Below are 26,053 nucleotides of genomic sequence, written 5' to 3' on the forward strand. Positions count from 1 at the left end.
CTCCTTCATGAGTCTGGGGCGTGGACTTGGATGCAGCTGGCGGATAGGCAAAGCCGGTCGGTAAGCATTGCAGCCCCAGGGCTGCCTCTATGCCTTGCCTCCGTGTGGACCCAGTTTTCCCTCCGGAAGTGAGTGAGTGAGGCTGATAGGTTGCTGTGGGAACAAGGTCCTTGTGACACCGTTGAGGAATGAGATAACCTGGAAGCCACAGTTCTGTACTCTTCCTCTTGGCTGTTGCTCTCTCCAACAGAAGGGAAATGTGTACAAGTCAGCGAAACGGCACCAGCGGGGAGGTTGACTTTTAAGAGGAACCATGGAATTGTCTCATTGGGTACAACAGTGTGGGTTCTTATCCCCCTCTTTTTGGTGGGGAGGGGAGGAGTCCAGCTAGGTAGACCAGGCTGGCCTTGAACTCTCACTTCTCCTGATTCTGCCTCCCACATGCTGGGATCACACACAGGTGTACGCTAGCACACCTGAATGCCTGTGGGCTGTCCGAAGGCATGCATCAGCTAACCTGCGTCTCCTGTAAGAATCCCAGGAAGAGGCTTGCGCTGACATGGAGGCTCTCTCAACTGTCTTGGAAACTGAATCAGAGACATTTCTTCCCATTCAAGTGCCTCTCCTTGGGCACCTGCTCTCCCTGTTTACATCCTTTCTTCTTCTTAGTGGATGTGGAATAAAAGACCTCAAGAGTAGATGATCCTAGGACTTGGGTTACCAGTGCCCAGAACTAACATTTTTTTTTTTATGTTCCCTCTGAACATAATAAAACTCACAGCGAGGAAAAAAAATCGTCCCAGCAAAGATTCACCTGTACCCAGTTATATTCAGACATCAGTGGGCAGATACTCATAGGCTGTATTGGGAGTTCTTTGGTATTGAAACTTAGGTAACACTGTAGGAAAATCACTTCTGTCCCCCGAGCTGGTACTGATGATATATGATCTGAAGTCCTTCTTTCTGTCCTGGCGTCAAGGGTAAGGGCTGTGCTAGACTCCTGAGCCTTCCTTTCTAGGACCTGCCAGTATGCTTGCCATACTGACCACTGATCACCGATCACTGATCACTGACTAGGACCTGCCTGAGTCTTACCATCTTTCCATCCCTCTCCTCAGCTTGCTATTCAGCGTCTCTCTGAGAGAGATTTTTAAGACAGTTTGAGAGAGGTTCCAATACTGTAAAACTCAGCCACTGAAGGGGGCCTGACTAGGCTGGCAGTGTCACTTGTTGGATGGGTACCTAAGTTAGTAGGTGATATGTCTCTCAGGAGACCTGGAAGAGGCAAGGAAGGTGACTCCTGAAAGCTAGATCCATTTAGCACTTGGGTCACTGAAACCAGACAGTCAGTTTAGTTAGGTCCATGGCTTTTGGTTTGGACAATGTATTGAAGAATCTGAGGTATTGACCTAGGCATTCTATTTCTCATCTGAATGGCTTTACCCAAGTTAGATACCCATCCTGTGCATTAGATTTTCTTTCTGCTGAGAAATTGTAGAAACCAACAGATTAATAACAGCATCTATCCCATAGAGTTACTGAGAATTCAGAAGCAGACAGTAAGGCATAGATGTGTCTCATGTTGTGAAGGCCTCAGTGAACTGTGGCTCCCATTTTCATAGGGGTTTTCTTATTTATGATGTCTGTAGTATTGATACAGAGTAATCAAAGAACTCTAATGTCAGCTTTTCTGTATCTGTCTCAGGGATACTGCTGGTTGTATAAGATTTCTGAGCGTCACTGGGAAACTTATAATTGACATTGGGGCTATTACAGTTCATTTCTCAAGGGCAGTTTGCTTTCTTAGCTCCTAGGTCACTGAGAAAGACTTCTCAGTGGGTCTCTCATTTGCCATGTTTAGCTTCCTGTGGCTGCAGACTTGACTCCAAAGAACTCTGAACATGTATCTGAGTTGTGTTCTAAGTGGATTCTTACTAACAGATATATATGGAGTGAGTGAAAGCTTTACGGTGCTCTGGGTTGTTTCTCCAGATAATTCATTGGCTTGGAAGGCATTTGCTAAATGCTTTTATTCTTAGCTATATATCTTGCAAGATGGCTTCCCAGAGCCAAAGGTACATTCTCAGTGTGGTGAGGAAGAGCTGGTTCATTTACCATATGCAGCGTGTGTGTGCCAAGGAGAGACTGAGCTCCTTCAGCTGCACATGGTAGTGTCTGGCCCTACATGCTTTCTCCTGTGGTGTTGAGAAAGGCTTCCCTGGTATTTTGAGTCTGACTTTGAAGCAAAGACACTTTCCTTTTCTGAGTACCAGTAGCTTAGAAAGAATAGGGCTACCTGAGTCCCACTCTTAGCATACCTTGAAGGAGTGTAAGACAGAGTGAGAGGTGCGCCTCACGGGACATAAAGAACATCCCTTTTGATGGAGACAATTCTAAAGCCTGTTTGCTGTTGATTCTGAGTTTACTTTGGAGCACGCACATTTAAAATTTAGGTATGAGGATATTAATGTCATAAGGTGCAGTGTAGACATTTAGCAAGAGGTGCTGACAGGTGAACCGATAATTTTCTATCTACCCACACCCATAGATTAGATAGGATTGATTTCTTGTCATTTCATAATAGGAAGATAACCTGCAAGGAAGACTTGTAGATTAAATCCTTTAGAATAGGGGATTTGGCTGTTGGGGTACACTAGACTTTCTAGAGTTATGTTCTTGTACATACAGATAGGAGGAGAGACAGGAATGTGCGCACACACACATACACACAGAGAGAAAGAGACAGAGACAGAGACAGAGACAGAGGGGGTGGGTATAATGAGAACTAACCCTGTGAATACAATGCAGGGCAGTCCTCATCTGACCTCTGAGGATCCCTTGGGTAGCAAGCTGGTTCCTCACATTCCTTTCTTAGTTCTGGCTTGGACATTTGTGTAGGGGACTACCCACCACCCCCACATTTCCCCAGAGTGCTCTTGAGTAGGAGCAGCAGGAAATATTAGATAGAAGAATTAGAGGGGGAAGATAAAGATAGAAAACACAGGATAGCCTCAAGAGGGCCGGAACCTATTCCAACGGGCCCTGACTGTCTCTGCCCTAGGGTATTTGTAGAAATGCCACAGGGTGGAGCAAAAGACCTCCCCCCAGCACAGCCAAGTGCAGATCATTTCAGACACCTGCACTCAGGCCCGTGGTCCATAGAGAGGTCATCCTCTCTATGCAGACTTGCTGGGTAAAGTCATTAGGAAACCTGAAAATGGGCTCCTACGAACGTGCCAGAAGTGGAGCCATGGTAGAGAAAACCATCACAACTGAAGGGCATCAAGTGCCTGTTCCTCATGAGAGGATGCGAGCACAGAGACAGAGCCTTCCTCATCACAGGTCAGGGCCGGAAGCCCCTGCTGTGGAAAATGCTTCTGAGCTTTGAGTTCTGCCTGGACCTGGCAAAGACTTTCCTTTCTTCTAAGGCATAATGTAATGGCATAGTGTTTAAAGGCACATAAAATACTCACTGCCGAATGTGGTGGCACATGACTTTAATCCCAGCACCAAGGAGGCAGAGGCAGGTGAATCTCTGAATTTGAGGACAGCCTGGTGTACATAACAAGTTCTAGGCCAGCCAGGACTACATAGTGAGTACTTCCCTCAAAACAAATAAACAAGCAGCAAAGAGAATATTTCCTTAGAACATCTCCAAAGACAGACTGTATTTTTTTCCAGAGTTTGCATAGCAATTAAAAGAGGTGACCCTGAAATTAATAAAGAACAGGCAAGTGATAGAGTATGTCTCGTGACTTTCCTTGTTTCTTCTGGAAGGAAGATCTTCACTTTCTCTGAGCTCAGAGTACTTGCTCCAGTGTTTGTGCTGAGGCGGCCCTCACTCAGTTTTCTCCTGTCTAGACAAACTGAGAGGAGGGATGTGGGGCTGCTGCACAGGGGGACTGGCCGCTGCGAGCCTTGAATACGCGTTGTTAATGACCCACCGTGCCTTGTGCTTCCAGGCAGCGGCCCGATCCAGCTGTGGCAGTTTCTTCTGGAATTACTCACTGATAAGTCTTGCCAGTCTTTCATCAGCTGGACAGGAGATGGCTGGGAATTCAAGCTTTCTGACCCCGATGAGGTAAGGAAAGAGTGACTTGGGAGTCCCCAGCTGAGGAAGGGTGAGAGAAAACCCTGGGATTGTGATCCTGCGGGCCGGGATTGCAAGCTCCGCCCTGCCACTTTTTGCTGATTGTGTACCCAAGAACTACCGATGCAGCCGGCCTGGGCTTCAGTTCCCTCGTTGGCAGAACGGAGAGTGGGCACACTGTCCATTGGCTTTCTGGGACGAACTGATACATATATAGATTTCTGGTACACAGTTGGCCCTTCATCAGTAGACACACCTTCTGTGACTCACCCTCTTCCTAGTGGCTGGCTCTGTGAATTTGAGAGGCCTTGCAAGGTGAATGTACTTCATTCACTTTTCCATCCTTTTGTCCCAGAGTGCTTACTAAGTGATTCATATGTGCTGCACCTGATTCCAGTGCCAGAGATGAATGGATAGGAGGGAGGGAGGTCTTTCTTCTGGCAGACATGAGAAAGTGTTTGCACCATGGGACAGAAAGGATGCTGCTTCCTGGTGGTGAATGCAGGGCAGGCAGCTCTCCCACCCCTTCCACACTCTTCTGTCCAGTTTTGTGTTTTCAAATTAAGGACACCTGCTTATGCTGTGGGCTAGAGGGATGTCTGTCCTGTGGCTCTTTTTTTTCCTTCAAAATCAAGTAGTTTAATGATTTCATCAGTTTAAATAATTAAATCGAGTGCAACACTTGGAAACTGGAACTTAGCAATTCTGTTGCAGCAATGTGTATGGAAGGGGCCAGCATTCTATTAAGAGGAATATGCTGGGCTCAGAGAGGCAGCACATATTCTCACCTAGGTTTAGAAACTGAATTATGGGTCCCATGGAAGTAGGGAATTAAATAATGATTATCAGAGCATGAGCAAGAGGAGGGGAGGGGGACAGAGAGACAGTGGCTGCTGAACCAAGGATGCTGTTATGGGAAGAGAGAACTTTAGCGCTTCTGTGGTATTGTTGGGTGGCTGTGGAACAGTCATCAGCTGTTTCAGGGGAGCATAGGGAGTTATTTTGAATGGTCCCCAGAAAGTAATGGTAAATGTCTGAGGTTAAAGGCATGCCATGTAACCCTATCTGATCGTTACACAATGCATAGGCATATTAAAAGGTGGCATTTTAATGTCCACATTTTGCTGAAATATTCTCTGAATTTCCATGGCTTCATAGTGTACGTTCACAGTAACTGTATGTTACTGTGAAGAATACAAAATATTCTTAAGAATAAAAATGGAATTCAGAGGGACTAGCTCAGAACTGTGTACACATACAAATTTCTGAGCATTTTTATATGACCGTCATGAGTCATGATGGATGTGTAGAGGTGTATTCACTGTATTCTAGTATTACCCTACAGACTTTTACCTGCTTCTATTTAATTTTATTTCAGGTGGCCAGGAGATGGGGAAAGAGGAAAAACAAACCTAAGATGAATTACGAGAAACTGAGCCGTGGCCTTCGCTACTACTATGACAAAAATATCATCCACAAGACAGCGGGTAAGCGCTACGTGTACCGCTTCGTCTGTGACCTGCAGAGTCTGCTGGGATACACGCCTGAGGAACTGCACGCCATGCTGGATGTGAAACCAGATGCTGATGAGTGACGGCCGCAGAAGGGACTGGGGGAACCCTGCTGAGACATTTCAGAAAACAACCGCGTTGGCTGGACTCTTAATTTTTAGTTGTTATTCTATGTTTTATTTTCCAGAACTCATTTTCACATTCAGGGGTGGGAGCTAAGGGAGCTGCAGATGTATTCCATTGGCCATTGGTGAGGCTGGAAGGAGAAAGTCAGGACCTCTGGGGTGGGTGGGGCAAGAAGCTCCTGAGCAGATTGTTCAGGAGAGAGAAAAAGGTCTTCTCAGAAGTTTGATGGACCTGGTTTGCAGGAGGAAGAGACTAATGTGTCCAATCATTAAAACAAGTCTAAGAAAAAAAGTCCATCTTGAGTTATGGATTTAATAGCAGGAGGACTTGTCACCTCACGAGTAATGGGATTGACTAAAGTCAATGCATTTGGAGGGTGGGATAAAAACATTTTCTTCAGGGGATTACTAAAAACAAGAATTATTAACCTTTCTACTTTTTGAAACAAAGATGGACTTCAATGGAGGAGGTCCAAAACTGTTTTTATGTTAAAGTTTATTTTATTAAATTTTGTGCCAGTATTTTTTTTTCTTAAAAAAAATATTTTTTTCTTAAAAAAAAAAAATGTCTTAAGCTCTAAGATGGTCTCAGTATTGCAGTATTGTGAGTTTGTTCTTTTTTGGCGGCTGAGGATTCTGTCACAGTGAAAGGCAACCATTTATATAGACCCCATCGGAAAATCAAAGCTCTGTACTGAGATCAGAGACCCCAGACTCACCTGACTTAGCTGAAGGAAATGAATGCTGATTTGGGAGCAGGGGAACCGTGCATGTGAATTATACCTGCAGTTTGTATAAAATTTTCACGTCCCTTGTCATTTAGAGGACTGTCAGGCTTTGGACTTAGTGTGGTTAAGGGGCATTAAGTCTTTGCACTGAATGTATTTTGCAGCTCTCATTGGGGACTGTTGTCAACATAGGAACGCTGTTAAAGTCTTGGAAAGGAAATTGAAGGAGGAAGATTAACCTGGTTTTTGATTAAATCTCTACCTGAAACATAGATGACTCAGAATAAAAGCTGTTCAAATGGGCATTACCCCTCAGGTCTTAAGTAAGCCCCGAATGCATGCCATTTCAAATGAACACTCTACAGTTGCTCCTCTACGTCTTATTTCCCTGGCATCCCACATTGTTACCCCCTCCCACCCCCAACCTCATTGTTCAGTAGAGTGGAATGCAATGCTTTCTGATAGGTGAGTAAAAGTGTAATTTCAGACACCACGACATGAATCCAAGAGTACAGACTTGCTAGGTTCAGAAGCCATGGAAATTCAGAGAGCATTTCAGTAGCACGTGACTTGGCCTCCTTTGGGAAGAGGCTTTCCTTTGAAGAATAGGAGCTTGTCAGGTAGGACTTGAGGTGAGGCTGCATGTAAAGGAAGTGGTAGAGAGTGCTGGAAGCTGGAGCTTGACCTGGTGCCTTGGCAGAAGACAAGGGAAGGTCAACTGCAGATACGAAGAGTGACTTAAAGGAAAAGATACAAGGGAAGGAGCTTGGTGAGGAAAAGAAAGTGGTCCATGATGTTTAAATATGTTTTTAGTTCCCTCAAAGCTTAAATACAAAGAGTTAATTGAGGCAACCATCTTCCGCCCCTTGGGAGGGGAGACCTGAAAAGAAGGTGTTGGGGGTAAAAAACAAACAAGGAAACATGCCTGGTAGCATTAGCATCCCTTCCACTGTACACTGGCCTGGTTAAGACAATGACAGTGGATGTCCATGAGAGAAAAGAGGTAATTGATTGAGATGGGCATCTCCAGGCTGGCTCTTTTGGGGGATTTCGCTATGAAAATGAAAGTTGTAACTACCTTGTATCATCTTCCTGAGAGTTGATGGCTGACTCCCAGATTCTCTTGCAGACTCTGAATTATTAAGAACATAACTCTTGTCCATGGATGTTCTGTACTGGTTGACTGGAGCATCCTCCACACAGGGAAGCAAAGGCAAAACATCCCAGCTATATATTTTGATGTTACAGATGCAGGTGCCTTAATGAAGCTCTCAAAATATTTAGGAGCTGCTCAGGGAGTATTAGGTGGGATCATTTGGATTATGTTGTTTTATATTATGTGATCTTTGTTGGGCACTGGCAGTGTGTGTGTGTGTGTGTGTGTGTGTGTGTGTGTGTGTGTGTGTGTGTGTGTGTGTGTGCACTTGTGTAAAACTGCAGCTGAAATAATACTGAATTTTCTACTTAAGTCTGTCCACATTTCTGTAGTGGTGAAAGAGTACAGCCAGGGCTGATATCATTGCTTGCTGTTTGCAACCGGGCTTTAAACAGTTGTTTTCCGAAATAATCCTCCTCTCCTATTCAATCCATGCTGAGAACTCTCCTTCCGTGAGTCTAACGCCTGCAGTCCCTCCGGCAGATGAGATGTGAGAAAGTGCCTCCTTGCACTCCTCGGCTTGCTGACTTGCCAAGATGTCCCTTCTCCCTAGGTCCACCATTTTCAGGATTGTAGATAGTATATTAGTCAGACAGCTTTGTTATCCATCTGGCCAGATGCTTTTTGTCCTTTTGTCCAAAGGCCAGAGACCATCCAGGAAGAGTGATGGGTGGTTTATACACTGGAAATGTAGCAGCATTGTTGCATTGATGCTCTTTAAAAACACGTTAACTCCAGAGGAAGGATGACCAAATCTGATCTAGCTGGGTGACACTCTTGTTTTCCCAGAGAGATGCTTTAACCTGCGTGTGGCTTTTTGGCTCAGAGTCCGGGAGGAGGGGACTCTCTCCATGGAGCTCTGGTTTTGTGGCTGTGGAGATTGGTAGAAGCATTTCCAGATCAGAGGCGCTCTTCCTCACTTTGGAGACCAACACTCTGGGTTTTAAAGCATTAACCTTCATGGTGAAATCATACCTTCTCTCTTCTAGTCATGCTGTGCATGCTGCTTTCTCTGTTGGGGTCTATATAAATTTGTTGAACTCTTACGTACATTCCAAAGAAGTTTCAAGGAACCACAAATATATGTATACAAATACATATATGAAGTATATATGTTAAAATGAAATTATCTCTATCAGGAATACTGCCTCAGTTATTGAATTTTTTTTAAGAATACTTTTTTTTTAAGATGAGAATTATTGGGGTGAAAAAGATGTTATATTGTGTTTGACTATTTTCCAACTTGTATTTTCATATAATTTATATTTTTTAAATGCTGAAAATTTAAAAGCAAGATTTAAAAAGGAAAAGCAGGTGCTTTTTTAACAATCAGAACTGAGGTAGCTTAGAGATGTAGCGGTGTGAGTGTCTTATATGGTTTTTTTTAAAACAAATGCAAAAAAAATTCTTATGGGGGAATTTTTTGTTTGTTTCTTTTAGTAGCTGATGCTGGCACATCATTTTGCTGGAAAGTTTTTTATATACTGTAGCCTGATTTCATATTGTATTTTAAACTGTGTGAAATTAAAGAAACAAAGAAATTCATTCATAATGAGGTGGCTCTGGCTTGATTCTTTCCTGTCTACATCATGGGAAAATTAGGAGAAATTAACCAACCAGAGAAAAACACGGAAGAAATACAGTTTAGTTCCTCAGATCCTGCAGCTTGGGAACATTTTAAATAAAGACTGACTAATAAAAGGTTAGAGATATAGGGACACACACAATCTTAGTGTCTCAGTGATTACCTTTATTGTTTATTTTATCCTTTGAGGATGCACTCTGCTTAGTCAAACCTCATTTGTTCATTTCTGAAGGACTAAGAACCATGTGAAGAAAAATTGTAATGACTTAGCAGGGAGCCTTTGGAGTCCAGCTAGATACAGTTCCTGATGTTAATATAGACAGACAACAGTGTTTTAACAGGTAGCCTTTGGAGTCCAGCTAGATAACTGTATCAGGAACTGCCCTGATATGAATATAGACAGACAACAGTGTTTTAACAGGTAGTCATTGTAGTCCAACTAGATATAGTTCCTGATGTTAATATAGACAGACAACAGTGTTTTAACAGGTAGCCTTTGGAGTCCAGCTAGATACAGTTCCTGATGTTATTATAGACAGACAACAGTGTTTTAACAGGTAGCCTTTGGAGTCCAGCTAGATACAGTTCCTGATGTTAATATAGACAAACAGCAATGTTTTGGTTCCTTCTGATGATAGCTGTGCTCTTTGGCAATTTAGACTTATCATATCCATCTCTTTGGCCCGAACCCTTCCACTGGAGCTGGGAATCAAGAATTATAATGTCTCTTAGGACCCCTCCAACCTATGTTATGAGTAGAATATGTACTTGCAAGTGTTTCTTGCAGAAGAATGCTTAGGGCTGCATTCTACATGCTGCTCTTTCTTGTTGAAACTGAAGAAGGTGGATGTTTTTAATTAACACCAACATTTGCAACATGAATCCAAACTCACAGCTGGAAGGAGAATTTTTGCTGAATTGTTCACAAAGAGAACTCTGTTTTTGGAAAATCTGTTTCTTCAGCCCTGGAACTTGAGGTTTGCTGAGCACATGTTAAACGCGGACTGTGTGGTCTAGTGGTCAGGGAGCCCAGCTGGCCAGGAGAATGGCTTTGGTCTTTGGAGCCTGGTGAAGCTACCACCACAAATGGATAGAATTTTTTTTTTGGAGGGGGTTTTGAGGTCCTCAAATTTTGTGCTGAAAAGCTGCAAACCTGGGCAAAGGCACTACTTCCAAGCCAACCTGAAGCCACATCTGAGATCTTCTGTCCCTGAATAAATAGTTCACAGAGAACGGATTCCAGCTTCAGTCAAGGCTTTGGGCAAAAAGTTCCAAGTTGACATTATTTCTCAGAGTATCTGACTACATGCTGACCACAGTGAACAGTATAAGGCACACGTGAATGAAGTCAGCTTAATCCTTTCTCTCTGCAGCTAGAAGTCACATTTCCAAAGGGGAATTCTCAAGCAATTTGGACCCTGGTGTTCTCTTAATGCCACCAGCGAGACTCTGTATTGAAGCCATTGTGGAAGGAAATAGCAACAAGACAGCACGATGGCAGGATTGAGAGGGATGGGACCAGGTAAGGTCCCATCCCTCAAGGATGGAGGAAGAGGAGTCATTTCAAAGAAGGTGGCAAGACACAGGCTTGACATGCCCTCAGAAGGTGGCCAGATAAGATGTGCCTAGTGTTTTGAAGCCTTATTGTCATGACAGTATAGAAAATTACCAAAACAAAGCTCTGAACATGCTTTCTTTCTCTGAATTAATCAACAGCAGTTAGTCTGTTTTCTGTAGCTCTAACAGAATAACTGAGGTAAGAGGTAGAAAAACAAGTTTTCTTTAGTTCATAGTTTTAGAGAGCAAAGTCCAAGATTAGTGGCCTTATGAATTTGACCTCTGGGAAGGACCTGATGGTGGGTTATTGGTGAAATTATTAAGGCCACTCCACGTAGTTAAAAGGAAATTTTATTTAGTGGCTAACTTACAAATGAAGGGATAGGTAGGTGGCAGGTTCTGGAAAAGACGCAGCACAGTCTGGTGGTGTTCTCTGGAGAACTCCCCTTGGTCTACCTCTATCGCCCAGGTCCAGGAAACAAGAGAGTGCCGTGTGTCCCGATCTTGGGTCTTCAGGGCCCTTCCTTGGCCCCGCCTTGTAGGTGTGATAGTTACCAAAGCCTCAATGGGGGTTGGAACTTCCAGACCAAAACTGGAATGGCTACCCACTACAGTGGGTGGCATCATGTTGAGACAACGTAGAGAGACTGTACCTAATAATAGAGAATGTCACTGGGATCCAGAGCCAGGATTACTATCTTTGTAATAACTCATCAGAACTAACTAATTTTTCAAGACCAACATGAATCCCTTCTGAGGGCCATGCCCTCTGGACCTCACCACTTTCCACTAGACTTCATCTCTTAAAGTTCTACCACCACACTGAGGATTAAACCTCTAGCCCATTGAGTCTTTTTTAGACAGATTCAAACTATATCCAAACCATAGCAAGAGTTTTCCAGCACAGTATAACTGTTTTCACCTGAAAAGAGATTGTGGTTTGTGTTTGGGACAAAATAAGGGAGAATTTATAAGCTAGTGATTCCATAACAACATCCCATAACTGAGATGGTTCATTTGTCCTTCAAAGTGTGGAACCCACTTGCACAACCCAAGTGAATATCCTCCTGGCATAGGTAGGAGCTCTGCATGGGCACTGAATTAGCTATCTCCTTTGGATGAATGGGAACCTCATATTTTATTCCCAGTGGACCACCCTCTGAATCTACATGCTTGCCTATTCCCGGTAGAATGTGAGTTTATGACTCTTACGTATCTATCCTCAGTCCGTGTTTATCTGACACAAAACTTATTGAATTCAAGAAACTCTAGTGGAAGAGAGTGCAGAAGGTCATTCAGGTCATCAGACAGCCATCTGACCTCTAAGTCCTTTCCATTATGCCATGTGGTTGCCATGGAATTTGAAAGGCTTCCTTTGAGGACCATCTGTGGGAGCCATAGTCCTGGAACTAAGAGGTACACTTCATCCTCTAACCACGGAAGGGGACAAAGTCTCCTTTCAGTAAGAATGATTCTCACCCTTCAGCATCCTCCCTGACCTCCCCCTTTCTGCAGAGTCCACCCTGGAGGTGGTTTGCAATGTGGTCTGCTTGTACAATCTCTTCTCTGTTTCAGATGGAGAGGCTACTTGACTCACCTGGAAGCTGGCTCTAGGACCAGCCCTAGCTCCTTGGTCCCATTTTGGCTGAGCTTACGGTTGGTTGCTTACCACCCAAAGGGATCCCTCCTTGTTATAAAAATCCACATGGTCCTCAAAGCAATGAAGAACACGATAAGGACTACTTTCTTGGGGCCTGTTGTAATGAGACAGTTACTCCAGGGGTCTAATCACAGCACTTTTTGAGCAACTGGTGAAAAATCACAAGGCTAAATTGGGAGTCACACCCATTGATTGAGAGCTCAGGTTAGGGGATAAAGTGGACCCAGCCTCTGACTTTGGGTCAATGTCATTTCCTATTTCACTGAATGTCCCAGTCCCCTCCTTTGTTTCCATTTTCCTGGCAAATCCATCTGTCCTGGGAAAACCACTCTTCAATCGCCTGGCATATCTCTTATGTGCTGACGTCCAAAGTAATGATAGCAATGACCATCTGCCCACAGCAACAAGAGGAAATCTACAATGGCCAGGTCTTGTGACATGTTTCCCAATTCCCAAAGCCTGCAGGGAGTTTACAGACCTGTCTCTAATCTCTCATCACTGTCCTTCAGGCTCTGATACTCTTGGCCACAGCATTTCACAGAACTTTGAAGTTGAGTTGGCTCTGGCTGCTCCCTGTGATACGGCGAAGAGAGGCAAGGGAATTTTCAGCAGCCACTTGTGGCAATGACTAAGGTCAAGAGACGGCCAGTGTGCCCCCTGCTTGACACTATCAGCTTGAGCTGTTGGGCCTGAGCCAATGCAGACCACTGTAACCTTTGTAAAAGCGAATGGGAAACTGGAGCCGACCCTTCGGGATCTGTTCCCAAGGTATATCTGGATATGACGAGAGAGCAGAGATACTTGAAGTGGGACCGGAATTCACAGGCCCACAACACCGATGGCAACTATTGGCTTCCTCTGAGATTGCCTTGTTGAGGCAAGACTTCTCCAAACTACAGAGGAGAGATGGCACTGGAACTTTCTATATACTTTGGTGGGACTTGTGCAGTTTTCCTAAGAAGGGGTAGCTGGCCTCCCAGATCTCTGAAACTGCAAGGTCAACACAGGGCTGGGGATGTAGCTCAGTGATAGAGCACTTGTCTACCATGTACAAGGTCCAGACTCTGTGAAGAAAGGGAGGGAGGAAGAAAGGAAACGGTGCAGTCTAACCCCAAACCTGTTCCTAACCACGACTGAGTTGAGGCCCCATCTGTTGTCCAAGCTGTCATTTAGATCAGTCTTGTTCCAAGTTTTCTGACTTCCACGGAAATAGAAGGTTCAAAAATCCAGTGCACAATACACAAATGAAGACAGTTCTTCAACTGTGGACGTACAGACACATCTGTATATAGTTTGTATGCTAGTATATATGCATCTTAGGTAGATAAGATGATAGACAACAACTGATGTTTGGAGTAGTAGATATTTATGCAGGTATCAGCTTTATAGCCAAGTTTTCAAGACAGTGATGTGTATCTGTGCCCTGGTGCCCAAGGACTTAAAGTAGGTGTCCTTCATTCTGGCCTCTGAACATCCTACCTGCTCCTGTAGCCTGTGAGGGGAATTTCAAGCACCCTCCACCCCTGCATTCTGATCATTTTTAAGAAAGATTTTACTAGGTAGCCAGCTGATTTGGTACAGGTGACCGACTCTATGGCTTCTCAATGCTGGCATTACAGGCTGACTTGGTTAGGGTTTCTATTGCTGTGAAGAGACACCATGACCATGGCAGCTCTTATAAAGGAAAGCATTTCACTGGGGGCTGGCTTACAGTTTCAGAGGTTTAGTCCATTATCAGCATGACAGGAAGCATGGCGGTGTGCAGACAGATATGGTGCTAGAGAAGGAGCTGAGAGTTCCACATTTGGATTGGCAGGCATCGGGAAGAGAATTGGTTTGAGCTTCCGAGACCTCAAAGCCTACCTACTAGTGACATACCTCCTCCAACAAAACCACACCCACTCCAATAAGGCCACACCTCCTAATAGTGCCACTCCCTATGGGGGAGTGAAAGAGCTTTTGTTTTGTTTTTATCATAGAGCACCGGAAAATTCAAGTATGTCAACTACATGATGATGGTGGCACATGTTCATTGCTCTAGGAACCAGTGTGTGTAGCCTCCTTGAAATCCCACATCAGAACTCTGACTACGAATTCCAAATAGTCTTCTCTTTGTTACTGTAAGTGATGACCCAAGTTCTGAATCCTAGCCAACAAGGACAAAATTAAAACCAAAGGGCTATCACATGATTTAGGAAATCTGGGATCATCCCAGTGTCCTGGCATCATCCTGGGTGGCTGCTTCTGGCAACTCCTTTGTCTTCCATAGTACTTTGCAAGGTCTCCTTGGTAAACTCAGCAATGGCTAAGCCATGTAGGTATGTACAACCTTCTGACATTTTTTTTTTTCGAGACAGAGTTTCTCTGTGTAGCTTTGCGCCTTTCCTGGAGCTCACTTGGTAGCCCAGGCTGGCCTCGAACTCACAGAGATCAGCCTGGCTCTGCCTCCCAAGTGCTGGGATTAAAGGTGTGTGCCACCAACACCCTGCTGACATTTTTTTTTTAAATCACAACCTTATTATCTACAAAGATCATGGTCAATGAAGTTACAAAAAAGATAAATCAAATTACAAAAAAATCCCCCCAAATTTCAGAATGTTTTAAACTAATGATTTTTGGAATAGGGTGCATTCATAGTTATTCTAGGGTACATGCAGATCACAGACCCCAAGTTTGACACTCCTAGAGGGATGATGGGTTGAGGAGCAAGTGCCAGAACTCTAAGATTCTACAGTCAGACCTTAAACTGACATTATACAATCTCTTCAATAAGGCACTTGTGATTTAAGAGTGCAGGGAGGACACATGGCTTGTGTCCCCCAACAATCACCCCATTAGTGACAGAACTGTACTAGAATGCAAAGCTGATTTTCCCCATGCCCCTATTCTCACAATTGGCTGACTCTCATCCAATTTCCAGGTAATGTATCCTGGCTTAAGCTCATCCCTAGAGGATTTAGTGTCAATTCTGGTAATTATTTGTATTAACTCTGATGGATTTAATACTATGCTAAATTCCGAGGTTTACCCAAGGAATGAGAAACTGAGAGAAGTGGACCCCTGGGTGGAGGGAAGACCTTCTATATCTCTGTGTGCAGAAAGTGAAGTTGCAGGGCCTCTGAGATCTCAGTTCATGTGTCTGTCAGATGTTGCAGCTAGAAGCCATCCTTTGCAATAATGTCACTATGTATTCCTACAATCAACACTCACTGGCCATCTGCTCTGTGGCTGACATTGGCTTGTGCTTGGGGAGGCCATAAGAAGAAAGTAAACATGGTTTATTCATTTAGTCTACTTTTTTGTAAATTAAGGGTTAGGCATAAAGGGAGAATTTCTCTGCAATGAGATTAGCATTATGATTTGACACCAAGAAAAGGAACCTGAATGGTCTGAATGGGCATAAAGAAGAATCCAGGTTGGTGGGCATGGAAGAGATTGAAGCAGAGAGAAAACAGACAACCTGGGAGAGAAACCAGAAGTTGGGAGAACAGAGCAGATGTTGCAGAGGTGGAGGTTTGAGTTCAGAAGAGACGGGCAGGAGCCGATCCTGTGTGATGGACCCAGTGACACACAAGGTAGAGTCTTGGCCCTCTTCCTACTGCCTTAGCCACATGTCCTGCCCTGTGCCTAGAAAAGTCACCTGACTCTAAATGGCAGATCAGAGAGGACAGGCTGCAGGAGGGAGTTGGGCTGGAAACCTAGCTGGCTCATCAGAAGAGAGGTGGGCACACCAGAATGCCACTAAGGTTGAGATGCATGCCCTGGTGATGGGTTGGTATGGAGATGGTGAGCACTGTCGTAGAACTCTGGCCATGAGAGGCATGTAAAGATGGCAGTGCCATCCCTCTTCTTGGGTCCCACTATCATCAGCATAAGGATTTTAGATCTGGAAAGAACATTAGGGGTAAATGACCAATCCATAGAAATTAGTCTAAAAGTCTAGGAGACTTTAGTCATATTGCTTACTGGTGACTGGCCAAAGAGCTGGCTCCAAAGTCACCCTGTGGATTTAGCAAAGGTTGGAAACTTGTCCACTCAATTGTACCCAACAAAGAACCAACACCCTTCTCTTCCTCCTCTCAGAATGGGCTGTTTCTTCTCCTTAGGGTGCTATCACCCTTCCTCAGCGCTGGTGCCTCCTCCACCGAGGCTGCAATTGGAAGAACAGGAGAAGGTGGAGATTAACTTCTCAGCTTCAACTTCTGCTCCTCCAGCCACACAGGGAGCTGCCCAGCCATGTTTGGTGAGTGAACCTGAGCATATTCCCAGAATCCTACTGGGACATGAAGAAGAGCAGGTGTCTCTGAGCAGCACCGAGACCAGGTCAGGTGTCTCTGAGTTTCCTCCAAACCAGAATGTTTGCCATCTTTATAGTTCCTCTCTCAGTCCTTCCTCTGGGCTAACAGCATCCTGATTTTAGAGACTCTGTAGTATTCTAGTCTTTGGTAATTTTCACTCTTTCTTTTAAATCCACTCTGTTATTCTCCACCTTGCTTTTTTTCTCCTCGTGTCTTACACCTTGCATTTCTAGAGAGAAAGTTTGAGAAGTCCAAAAAAAGGGAGACAGTCACATGGAAGGCTATGTACTCTGAAGCTGGACCCCATGGTTTTAACTCCAGGCCATGTCCTTTGTGAGCTGTGAGACCAGACAAGCTGCTGATGTTCTCTGTGCCTCTGTTTCTTCATCTCTGAAATAGGACTGATGATAATGACCTCACAGGAGTGATATGGTGGTTGCCAGCTGGTCCACGTCGGCTCTGGACATGGAGTGAGAGCTATCTACAAGGAAGTGGCTCGGTGTAGCAGAAGCTGTGATTAGGAAGCCTTCCCTCCTTTTGGGGAGCCATGTTTTCTCTGAACTAACGGGATGTGGACTTTAGAAGGTCTGTCGCAGAGAGAGGAGAGTCTGCCCCTCCTTCCAGCCCTTGGGCGTGGCCACAAGCACCCAGACCTTCAGCAGGTCACTGCAGCTGCAGGTGGGCAGCTCCCAACACTGCGCTTGCCAACTCTGGGACTCAGCATTTTCCACTACTCCCTACTCTGTTTTCTCCTCTAGGCTCCCCCGCCCAGCCAGGCCTTCTGAATCCTGTCCAACAGCAACGTTGGGCAGCCCAAAGTCCTCTCCCACTATGGCACAGGGTTCCAAGGTCTCTGATGGCCTCCTGCTGTTGGCAGGCAGAGGGAAGGGGGCGGCTGGCCCACTCAGAAGGCTCACACACAAAGTGCCATTGTATGACATTGGGCTGTGGGAGACAAATGAAAGGGATTTCAAAATCAACGACCAGTTATTTTTATCTGCGGAAGGGCTGAAATGCCTTTCTCTTACATCTTGGAAAACAAACCGTAAGGGCTCCTTGTGGTCTGGGGAGTGTTTTCATTTATCCTGGGACTTAAGAATTTAGGAGGGCAACTTCAGAAAGACAAGGACTCAAAAGGATTGAAGCCCCAAGACCCAGGCTGGGGACCTGTAGAGACTGCACAGTCCCCACATGATGTGGTCTGGATCTGTCAAGTCTTGCTTCTTGTCCAGGACTGAGAGCACACTGTGACCTCCTGGGTGGTGGTGGCAGCAGTGGTGGCTGTGGGGCGTGGGGGGAGTAACTTCCTGTTCTCTTCACCTGCTTGCATGCTGTCCCTCCAAGTCTTTGCTGGCTTGCTCTTCTCATTTTACCCAGGGTACCCTGTGTCCAAATAGGGTTCCTTTTGGGGAATAACACAATCATCTTGCAGGGCAAGGGTTACCAAAGGGGGAAGTGTTCACTCCAAACATCATGGAGGAAACCAGTAGAACCTCTATTTAAATTCATTTCTAATGTAATACCAGAAAAGACCCTTTCTTTACTCATATTGAAAATACATATCACTTCTCCCTTAGTCTGGCTTTCTGGGTCATTTGCATATATACAAAGTGTCCTGAGGGAAAGTGGGAATCATGAGTGTGTGGGTGGGGGCCCACACTGGTACCCTCGTTTCTCTTCTCAGCACATTACAATGTTCTTAGGTTTCTATAGGCGCTTTACAAACCAGATGAGGTAACTTTACCCAGACAATCTTTAGGAAATGGACACAGGGCTTACATGTCTCCAGCAAATGAAAGCGTAGATTGTAGACACTACATACACATCAGACACAATAAGATGAGGAAAGAGTTCTAGTGCCTTTTCTGCCCTCAAGCAAATTATCATCAATGTATTGTAAGTCAATTAACAATGACTTAATTACTTGGACAAGATTTAGCTCCAAACTTTCCCAAATTGTCAGGACTTCCCTATCTGTGATTCTTGGCTGTCTCAGCCAGTGTTTTATTTCTGTGAAGAGATGTCATGACTACGGATGGCAATGCTTATGAAGGAAAACATTTAATCGGGACTGGCTTACAGTTTCAGAGGTTCAGCCCATCGTCAGCACGACAGGGTGCATGGCAGCACACAGGCAGACATGGTGCTGGAGAAGTAGCTGAGTTCTACATCCAGATCTGCAGGCACAGGAAGAGGAAGACACTGGGATGGGAATGGGCTTCTGAACCCCCCAACGTGACACGATTCTTCCCCAAAAGCCACACCTAATCCCTCACAAGTAGTGCTACTCCCTGATGACCACACATTCAAAGATATGAGCCTATGGGGGCCACTCTTGTTCTTACCACCACGATATCCATTATCATTACTGATGACTGGATACTCCAGGGTATGTGTTGGTAACGCTATCTGACATTGATTGGCACATGTAAATTATAAGTAGATAATAATGTATGTGCATTGGAGATGGCGCTTAAAGAGATTTACCAAAGGAAAAATATTGTCAGAGATATCTGGAGATGACTGTTGTGGTGATCAGTCTTAACTGCCAACCATAGGGTTAACAGATGTCTAGAAGATTAGTAAGCACAGCTCTTGGTATGTCTGTGAAGGGGGGTGGGCTGGGGGAGGTGGCTGGGTTGCTCACAATGTGGTTGGTACCATCCCATAGGCCAGGGGCCCTGGTGCGATAAAAGGGGACGAAGGAGGGAGCTTAGAACACAGGAGTATGTCCCCCTTCCCTCCCTCCCTCTCCTCCTCAGTTTCTTGCTTTCCTGCTCTTCTAGCTGCTGTGATGGAAATTGTCCTATCTGATTGCTGATGGGCTGAGGACTCCGAAACCACGGGTCCCAATAAACCTTTCCTCCCACACACTCATACTTTATACACACAAAATATGTTGTCATAGCAATGGAAAGCAATTACAGTTGCTGGGAAAAACATTTGAGTAGTTGTTGGAGACCCTGAAAATTTCTGGTTGTGTTGGGAACAGCCCACCACATCCAACCCTGAAAAGATCAGACCTCAATTCCAACTCTTCTACCCAAGTAGAGTTTACATACTCAGTTTAATATGTGGGTGTTGAGAGCTGTCTAACTTCTTTGGGCCTCAATTTCCCCAAAAGGACAATGGCACACAAAACTCACAGGTCTGTCAAGGAGGGTAAGAGGCTCCTGCGGAGATGCTGGGAACGATCATGTGCTTGAGATGGAAGTGCATTTCCTACAAAATCCAGCTGTGGCTCTTAGGCTGAGAAATGTGAGCTCGTGCTGATTCACATCACTGCTAGGCTGTTCTTGGCCCTACAATGAAAGGTTGAAAGGTGGTGTGTGTGTGTGGGGGGGGGGGGGCAATGTGTGTGCACACAAGCAAGAAAACATGTTGGGTAGACCTTCTTGGAGACTTCATAACAAGTCTGCAATAAATGGTTACACCCTTGTTTTAGTCCAGAGAGCCCAGTTCAGACAGCCTTCCCTTCCCCTCCTTCTCCTCTCCTCTCCTCTCCTCTCTCTTTCCTGTCTTTTCTCCTTCCCTTCCTTGCCTTTTTCTCACTCTCCCCTCCCCTCCTCTTCCCTTCCCCTCTACTCTCCCCCCTTCTCTACTCTTTTCCTTCACTCCTCCCTTTCTTCTTAGAAAAAGAAAGGCATTATGTATTTGGGGCTGGGGGTCAAGTAGTGTAGACTTTAGTTCGTCTGATTTTTTTCCCTGGCCATCATCCCACACACAATGATACGAGTTGAGGATGATGACCCTGTCTAAGCACAAGAAACACAACCTCCATTCCTACCGCCCCTTGTTCATAGTGTTGCTCAAGCAAAGGTTTATATTAGCTGATGAAAGTCATGCACTAACCAGAACCAGATTGCACCTAGGGGTTGGGTAGGGCAGGGTAGGGTAGGGTGGGGTAGGGTGGGGCAAGAGTTTACTCTCCAAACCCTTCATTTTAAACACAACCTTAGCCTGAAGTCTTAATCTTAGTGCCACTCACCCCTTCCAGGTAGTCCTTGGGTTGCTCTTTGGGGTCCAGAGAAACTTTCCAAGTTACTGGATAGTGAATGCTTCACTTTCAGTTCTGCAGCGGCTGAGGCAAGAGAAAGTAAGTGGGGCTGTTACTGCATGAGGAGCATGTTATGGATAATTACAGAAGATTCATTCACACAGGAGCAGCCTCCAGCAAAGGTGAGTGTGAGCTGTTGTGGCTAGAGGATATGATCTGAGCGCAATTCAGGGAAACAGCACTGGCCCATTGCTCTCTGGATGACCTCACTGCTGTGCTGCCTTGTTCTCCACAGTCTATACCAGACAGGTGACCAACCTGTGAGTCAGGCTTGCCCGAACTGGAGGAGCTGATAGAGGTAAGACACTCCATTCTGTAACCTGACAGTCTTGACCCTGGCCTCCCTGGTTGTTACTGTGTTTGAGGACAAAGTAGCCCTTGTTTTTACAACCTACCTCCAGGGCACAAGCAAGTAGTGACGCATTCCTTCCTCTTACTACAGTTGCCATGCAGGGTCTTTTCATTTGATCTGAACCACTTTGCTTGTCTCATCTAAGACTTCCTTGAGGCTCAGATGAACTCCGCGTGGTGTGTGGCATGGGCGTTAGGACCATTTGCTCTGATGTTTGAAGAATCCAATATTCAGTTCAACAATACCAGTGTCTCTGCCATCCTGCCAAGCATTCTTTAGCTTCCAAGTCCAAAAAACTCCATCCTTGGGGGCTTAGGTCTCTTTAAAATCAAGAAGACGACTTTAGAAGGCTCAGACCTAAGACCAACCTGGGAAGCTTGAACACATAGTGCCTACTGTTTTCACCTTGCAAATGAGGAGGTAATACTTAACTTCACAGAGCAGATATTGCCAAATAAGATAATGTAATAAAGTAACCTTTAAGGGGTCTGGATCGTGGCAAATGATCATTAAATATTAGTTCTATTTTTTGCATCCAGTCTATCAGATAGAGCATTCCAAAGTACTTTCATTAAATATATGTGCAATTAAGGAAAGAGTTGCTACAGTTTGGATCATAAGTATTTCCCAAAGGCCCACATTCCCATATGGCACCACTGGAATGTAGTATACCCACAAGTGGGTGGCTCCCAGTGAGGAGTCTTTAGGACACTGGGGTTAGACCACTTCACCTTGCTTGCCAGCCAGAAGGTGAGTGGCTCTGCTTTCACATGGTGTCTTCCAAGATGAGATCTCTTTACCATCAAAGAGACCTAAAAGCAGCAGGTCCACCAACTTGATGTGTTTTGACGAATATGTTTATATAAGGCACACTCCAGAGAGTCCCCATATCCACCTCCTACAGTCCGACAGTGCTGTGAGTGCTGTTCTCCAAGGTTTGTTTTGCCTGTGTATGAACTGCCTAAGTCACACATCACTGGAGAAAGTGTGGAAAAGGTTCTGCACCAGTAATGGAGTCTAATTAGCCCTCGACCACTCTTGTTCCACCCCTGCCCTAATAGCTTCAAAACAGGATCCAGAAAAGCCACACTATCCCTGAGTGAGCTCAAGAATATTTTTAGGAATATAAAAATATCCAGAAAGCCTACATTGTGTGACATCCAATAAAGAAAATACCAGGCATACACAGAAGCAGGAAAATATGAGCCACACTAAGAGAAGAAACAGCATTTACCCAGAAGTTTCTGAGAAACGCCACAGATGAAGCATTAGCCATATAGGTGCTGAAACAGTAGCTTCACGTGTTTAAGAAGCCAGGGGCAGACTGAATGTGTGAGAAGCATAAAGAATCTCAGTAAAAACTCTAGAGAGAGAACTGTATACGAGATGAAAGGCACTAAGTGGGATCAATGACGACAGGCTCTACACTGGAAAAAATTAGTGAATTTGAAGATGTAGCAACAGAAAATGCCCTGAATAATCATATATAGAAGAGACACTGCGAAGCGGAACCAGAGGCGTGGAGTGTCTTGGATCCGTGGGGCAAGTTGAAGTGTTGGAGATATGAAAATGGAGTTTGTGAAATAGTAGGGAGTGTGACTCAAAACGATATTGAAGAATTGCTAACGGCTTCAATTACTCCAAATTTGTTTAAAACTGTCAACCCACAGATCCAGTAAATCTGAAGCATAAGAAACGTGAAATAATTATTCCAAGGAGCACGGAAATCAAATGCCTCCACACTGAAAGGGAAACACAGCTCTCACAAGTAGCCAGAGAGAGGCCAGCAGGATGGCTCAGTGGACGAGGGTGCTTCCTCTCAAGACAAACAAGGTGAGGAGTTTGAGTCCCAGGACTCACGCGGCAGGAGGAAGGAAGAAGCGGCTACAAGTTGTCCTCTGACGCCTGCATGCACACTGAAGCACTTGTATGCCGCCTCCCACCCCCCCAGAATAAATAACTCTTAAAACAATTATCTAGAGGGGCCAATGAGATGCTTCAGACTACAGCGGTTCTCCGCCTGAGGGTCATGACCGTCAGAAAACCAGGTGTGTCCTATGGTCTTAGGAATGGAAGTACCACTCAACTGCAAAATTACAGTTATAAAGTAGCAAGGAAAATAATTTTATGGCTGGGAGTCACCGAGCATGAGGAACTGTATTAAAGGTTGCAGCCCTAGGAAGGTGGAGAACCACTGGCTCAGAGGGTACAGGCACTTGCTCTGTAAGCCTGAGAGCCTAAGCTTGATCCTCAGGATCCACGTGAGCATGGAGAGAACCAGCCTTACAAAGCAAAACTCTGAACTCCACATAGGCACTGAGGCGGGACTGCGTGAGAGCACACGTAACCAGAGAAGAGGGTACATCACATAGAGAGGGTAAGAAAACAATTTCTCACCAGAAACAAGGCACTAGGAAAATAGTGCACAAAAATAACGGAAAAAAAAAAAATTCAACCTGGAGTTCTGTATCCTGTGAAAATACCTTTCAAAGAAAAGGCTTCTTCAGGTGGCGTTTATTGGAAGATCTTGGCATTGGCAGTCCGGCCCAATAGGAAATGGTAAAGGCTGTCCTTTAGCCAAAGAGCGACAGCAGATGGAAATAAGGATGTACATGATGTAATTAAGAGCCTTGGAAACAGTGATTACGTAAGTAAACATTTTTCTTTTCATTTAAGTCCCTTTAAAAGACAACTGAGCGTTACAAGCAAACAGAAGAGCAGGTACCATAGGCTTATTACACGGGCCGAATAAAGTGTATGGAAACAGGAGGACAAAGTTCAAGTGTCAGGGCCAGGCGGAGGCTGATGTTGGGTTTGATAGCATGTGCCAGTGGTATGATTTTATGAAAACTGTGATTAAAAAGGAAACACAAAGAGACAGGATGGGGAACAAATAACAGATGGAACAAACAGAAGACCTTTAAAAGCCGGCTACATACAGGACCACATTAAACACAAAGTGATTTCAACTCCTCAAACCAAAGTGAACGATAGTAGATTGCTTAAAAATAAAAACTCAATAGCAGGACGGCTGAGTGGGTGAAACGCACGCAGGATGAGACGGACGGCCTGAGTTCAGTCCCTCCAACCCACGTACAGGCGGAAGGAGAGCAATGACGCCATGAAATTGTCGTCTGACCTCCACACCTGTGTCATGGCAAGTATCCCTTCCACCCTCTCCCCTTCCACAACACAATAATAATAAATACAAATTTTAAAGATCATGAAGGAGGTAAGGGTGACAAAGGGACACGAGGAAGCTTTTGCAGTTGACTAAATGTTTGTCTTGGTGGCGACGGGTTAGCCCTACGCATTCACGAAAGCTGGTCCAATTGTGCATTTCACTTGGGTACAGCGGAGTGTACCTGAGCTGGGCCTCGGTACAGCTCCTTCGTCATGTTTCCAGAGGCAGATGAGCTCAATTGGTTGATGTCCCGTGCTAACAAGGTCGAGACCATGAGCCTGAGTCATTCCTAGGCCACAAATGTCTCTATTTCCAGTAGCAACAAAACACAGCCCTGTTTTCCTGGGTTTTGAGGTCCTGGAATTAGAATGTGAATGGCCAGGAAACCCATGACCACTACAAGGAAAAAGTAATTGCTTAAAGTAAACTGTTTACACACAGCGGATCTTAGCAGATCCTCACTTTACAACGAAGAGCACGAATTTCCCCACCTTGTTTAAAAAAATGGTTTCTAAACGATCCTACTTAATTCTGAATTTCACTTTGTCTTTCACTGGTCTAGACTTCCTAATGCCATATGAAGAGTAAGAATGGATCGCTGTCACGCAAGCAAGCACTCACATCTTCATGTCGTTTTTTTTGAATCTAGATAGCTCTTTTCCCTTTGCTCCTTTTAAATAAAAATCAAAGCATTGCACTGAAGTATAATTAACATGTAATCCACTATACAAATTACAATTACCCTTCGAGAGGGTCTGACACCATGTAAACTATGAAACTATACCAAAGCTAAGGAATACACAACCCCAAGATTTGCTCAAACCTTATGTAAGGAGACACTTCCCATCCCATGCTCCAGATCCTCCTCATCACCTGTTCTCACAACTTCTGACAGGGGGATCACTTTGAGTGTTCTAGGAATTTGTGTGAGCGAACCTTGAACCTCATAGTCTTCTGTTTGGATCATTTCCCTTTGAGTAATGATCTGAGCTGTGCTTGCGTTAGAATACCTCTTACTACCCTGTCAACAATCTGTTCTTTCTATTTATTAACAAGACATATTCTATTGTGTGGCTACATGGCGATTGTTCATGTTTGCTTATTTATTTCTGTGTAAGTGTGAGAGCGGTTTATGTGCACGTGTATATACAGGTATGTGCACCTAAGCACGAGTATGCAGAGTCCCGAAGGGAACACTGGGTGTCCTGCTCTACCCCTGTACCTTACTCTTTTGAGACAGGAGCCTAGAGCTAGGCTGGCAGGCAGCAAGCTTCTGTGACCCTCCTGTCTCCAGCCCCCTACAGCACTTGGATTACAGTGGAGTGTTTACCTTGTGTCCTGGGGATTTGACCTCAGGTCCACAGGCATACGCAGCAAGCCATGTTCACCTCTTTACTAAGTCATACCATGGTTTTTAAATCTGTAAGTTTTGTGGGGTATTTATAATTTGCCCCAACTTTCTCATTACAAATGAAAGGTGCTTTAAAAACTCACAAAAATGTCTTTTTACAAACCTGTGTGTTTGTTTCCCTGGGGTTAACACCTGGGAATGAAATGCCTAAGTAGTGAGGAGGATGGGAGTTCAGTTTTTATTTTCACATTGTGTTTTCATTTTCGGAATATTTTTAAATTTTATAGGAAAGCTGAAAGATAGTACTAATAGCCCACATGTGTTTTTTTTTTTTTCCTTTCTAAAACAGTTATTACTATCTTATGATGTGTTCTATAGTTAGTGAACCAGTACTGATAC

General features: G+C 44.7%; 1 protein-coding gene across 4 annotated transcripts in view; it reads left to right on the forward strand.

Moving 5' to 3' along the window:
- Ets1 (ETS proto-oncogene 1, transcription factor) overlaps positions 1–9,162 on the forward strand; it is a 125,704-nt gene extending 116,542 nt beyond the window's left edge. For all 4 annotated transcript variants that reach the window (XM_015998404.3, XM_076575951.1, XM_006979777.4 and 1 more), the window contains 2 exons: positions 3,963–4,081; positions 5,469–9,162. In XM_015998404.3, the coding sequence (XP_015853890.3) occupies positions 3,963–4,081; positions 5,469–5,684 (335 nt within the window). In that variant the 3' untranslated portion in view covers positions 5,685–9,162. The remainder of the gene's footprint in view (positions 1–3,962; positions 4,082–5,468) is intronic.
- The last annotated feature ends 16,891 nt before the right edge of the window (positions 9,163–26,053 follow it).

The sequence above is a fragment of the Peromyscus maniculatus genome, chromosome 7, assembly GCF_049852395.1.
Source record: "Peromyscus maniculatus bairdii isolate BWxNUB_F1_BW_parent chromosome 7, HU_Pman_BW_mat_3.1, whole genome shotgun sequence".
Lineage (NCBI taxonomy): Eukaryota > Metazoa > Chordata > Mammalia > Rodentia > Cricetidae > Peromyscus > Peromyscus maniculatus.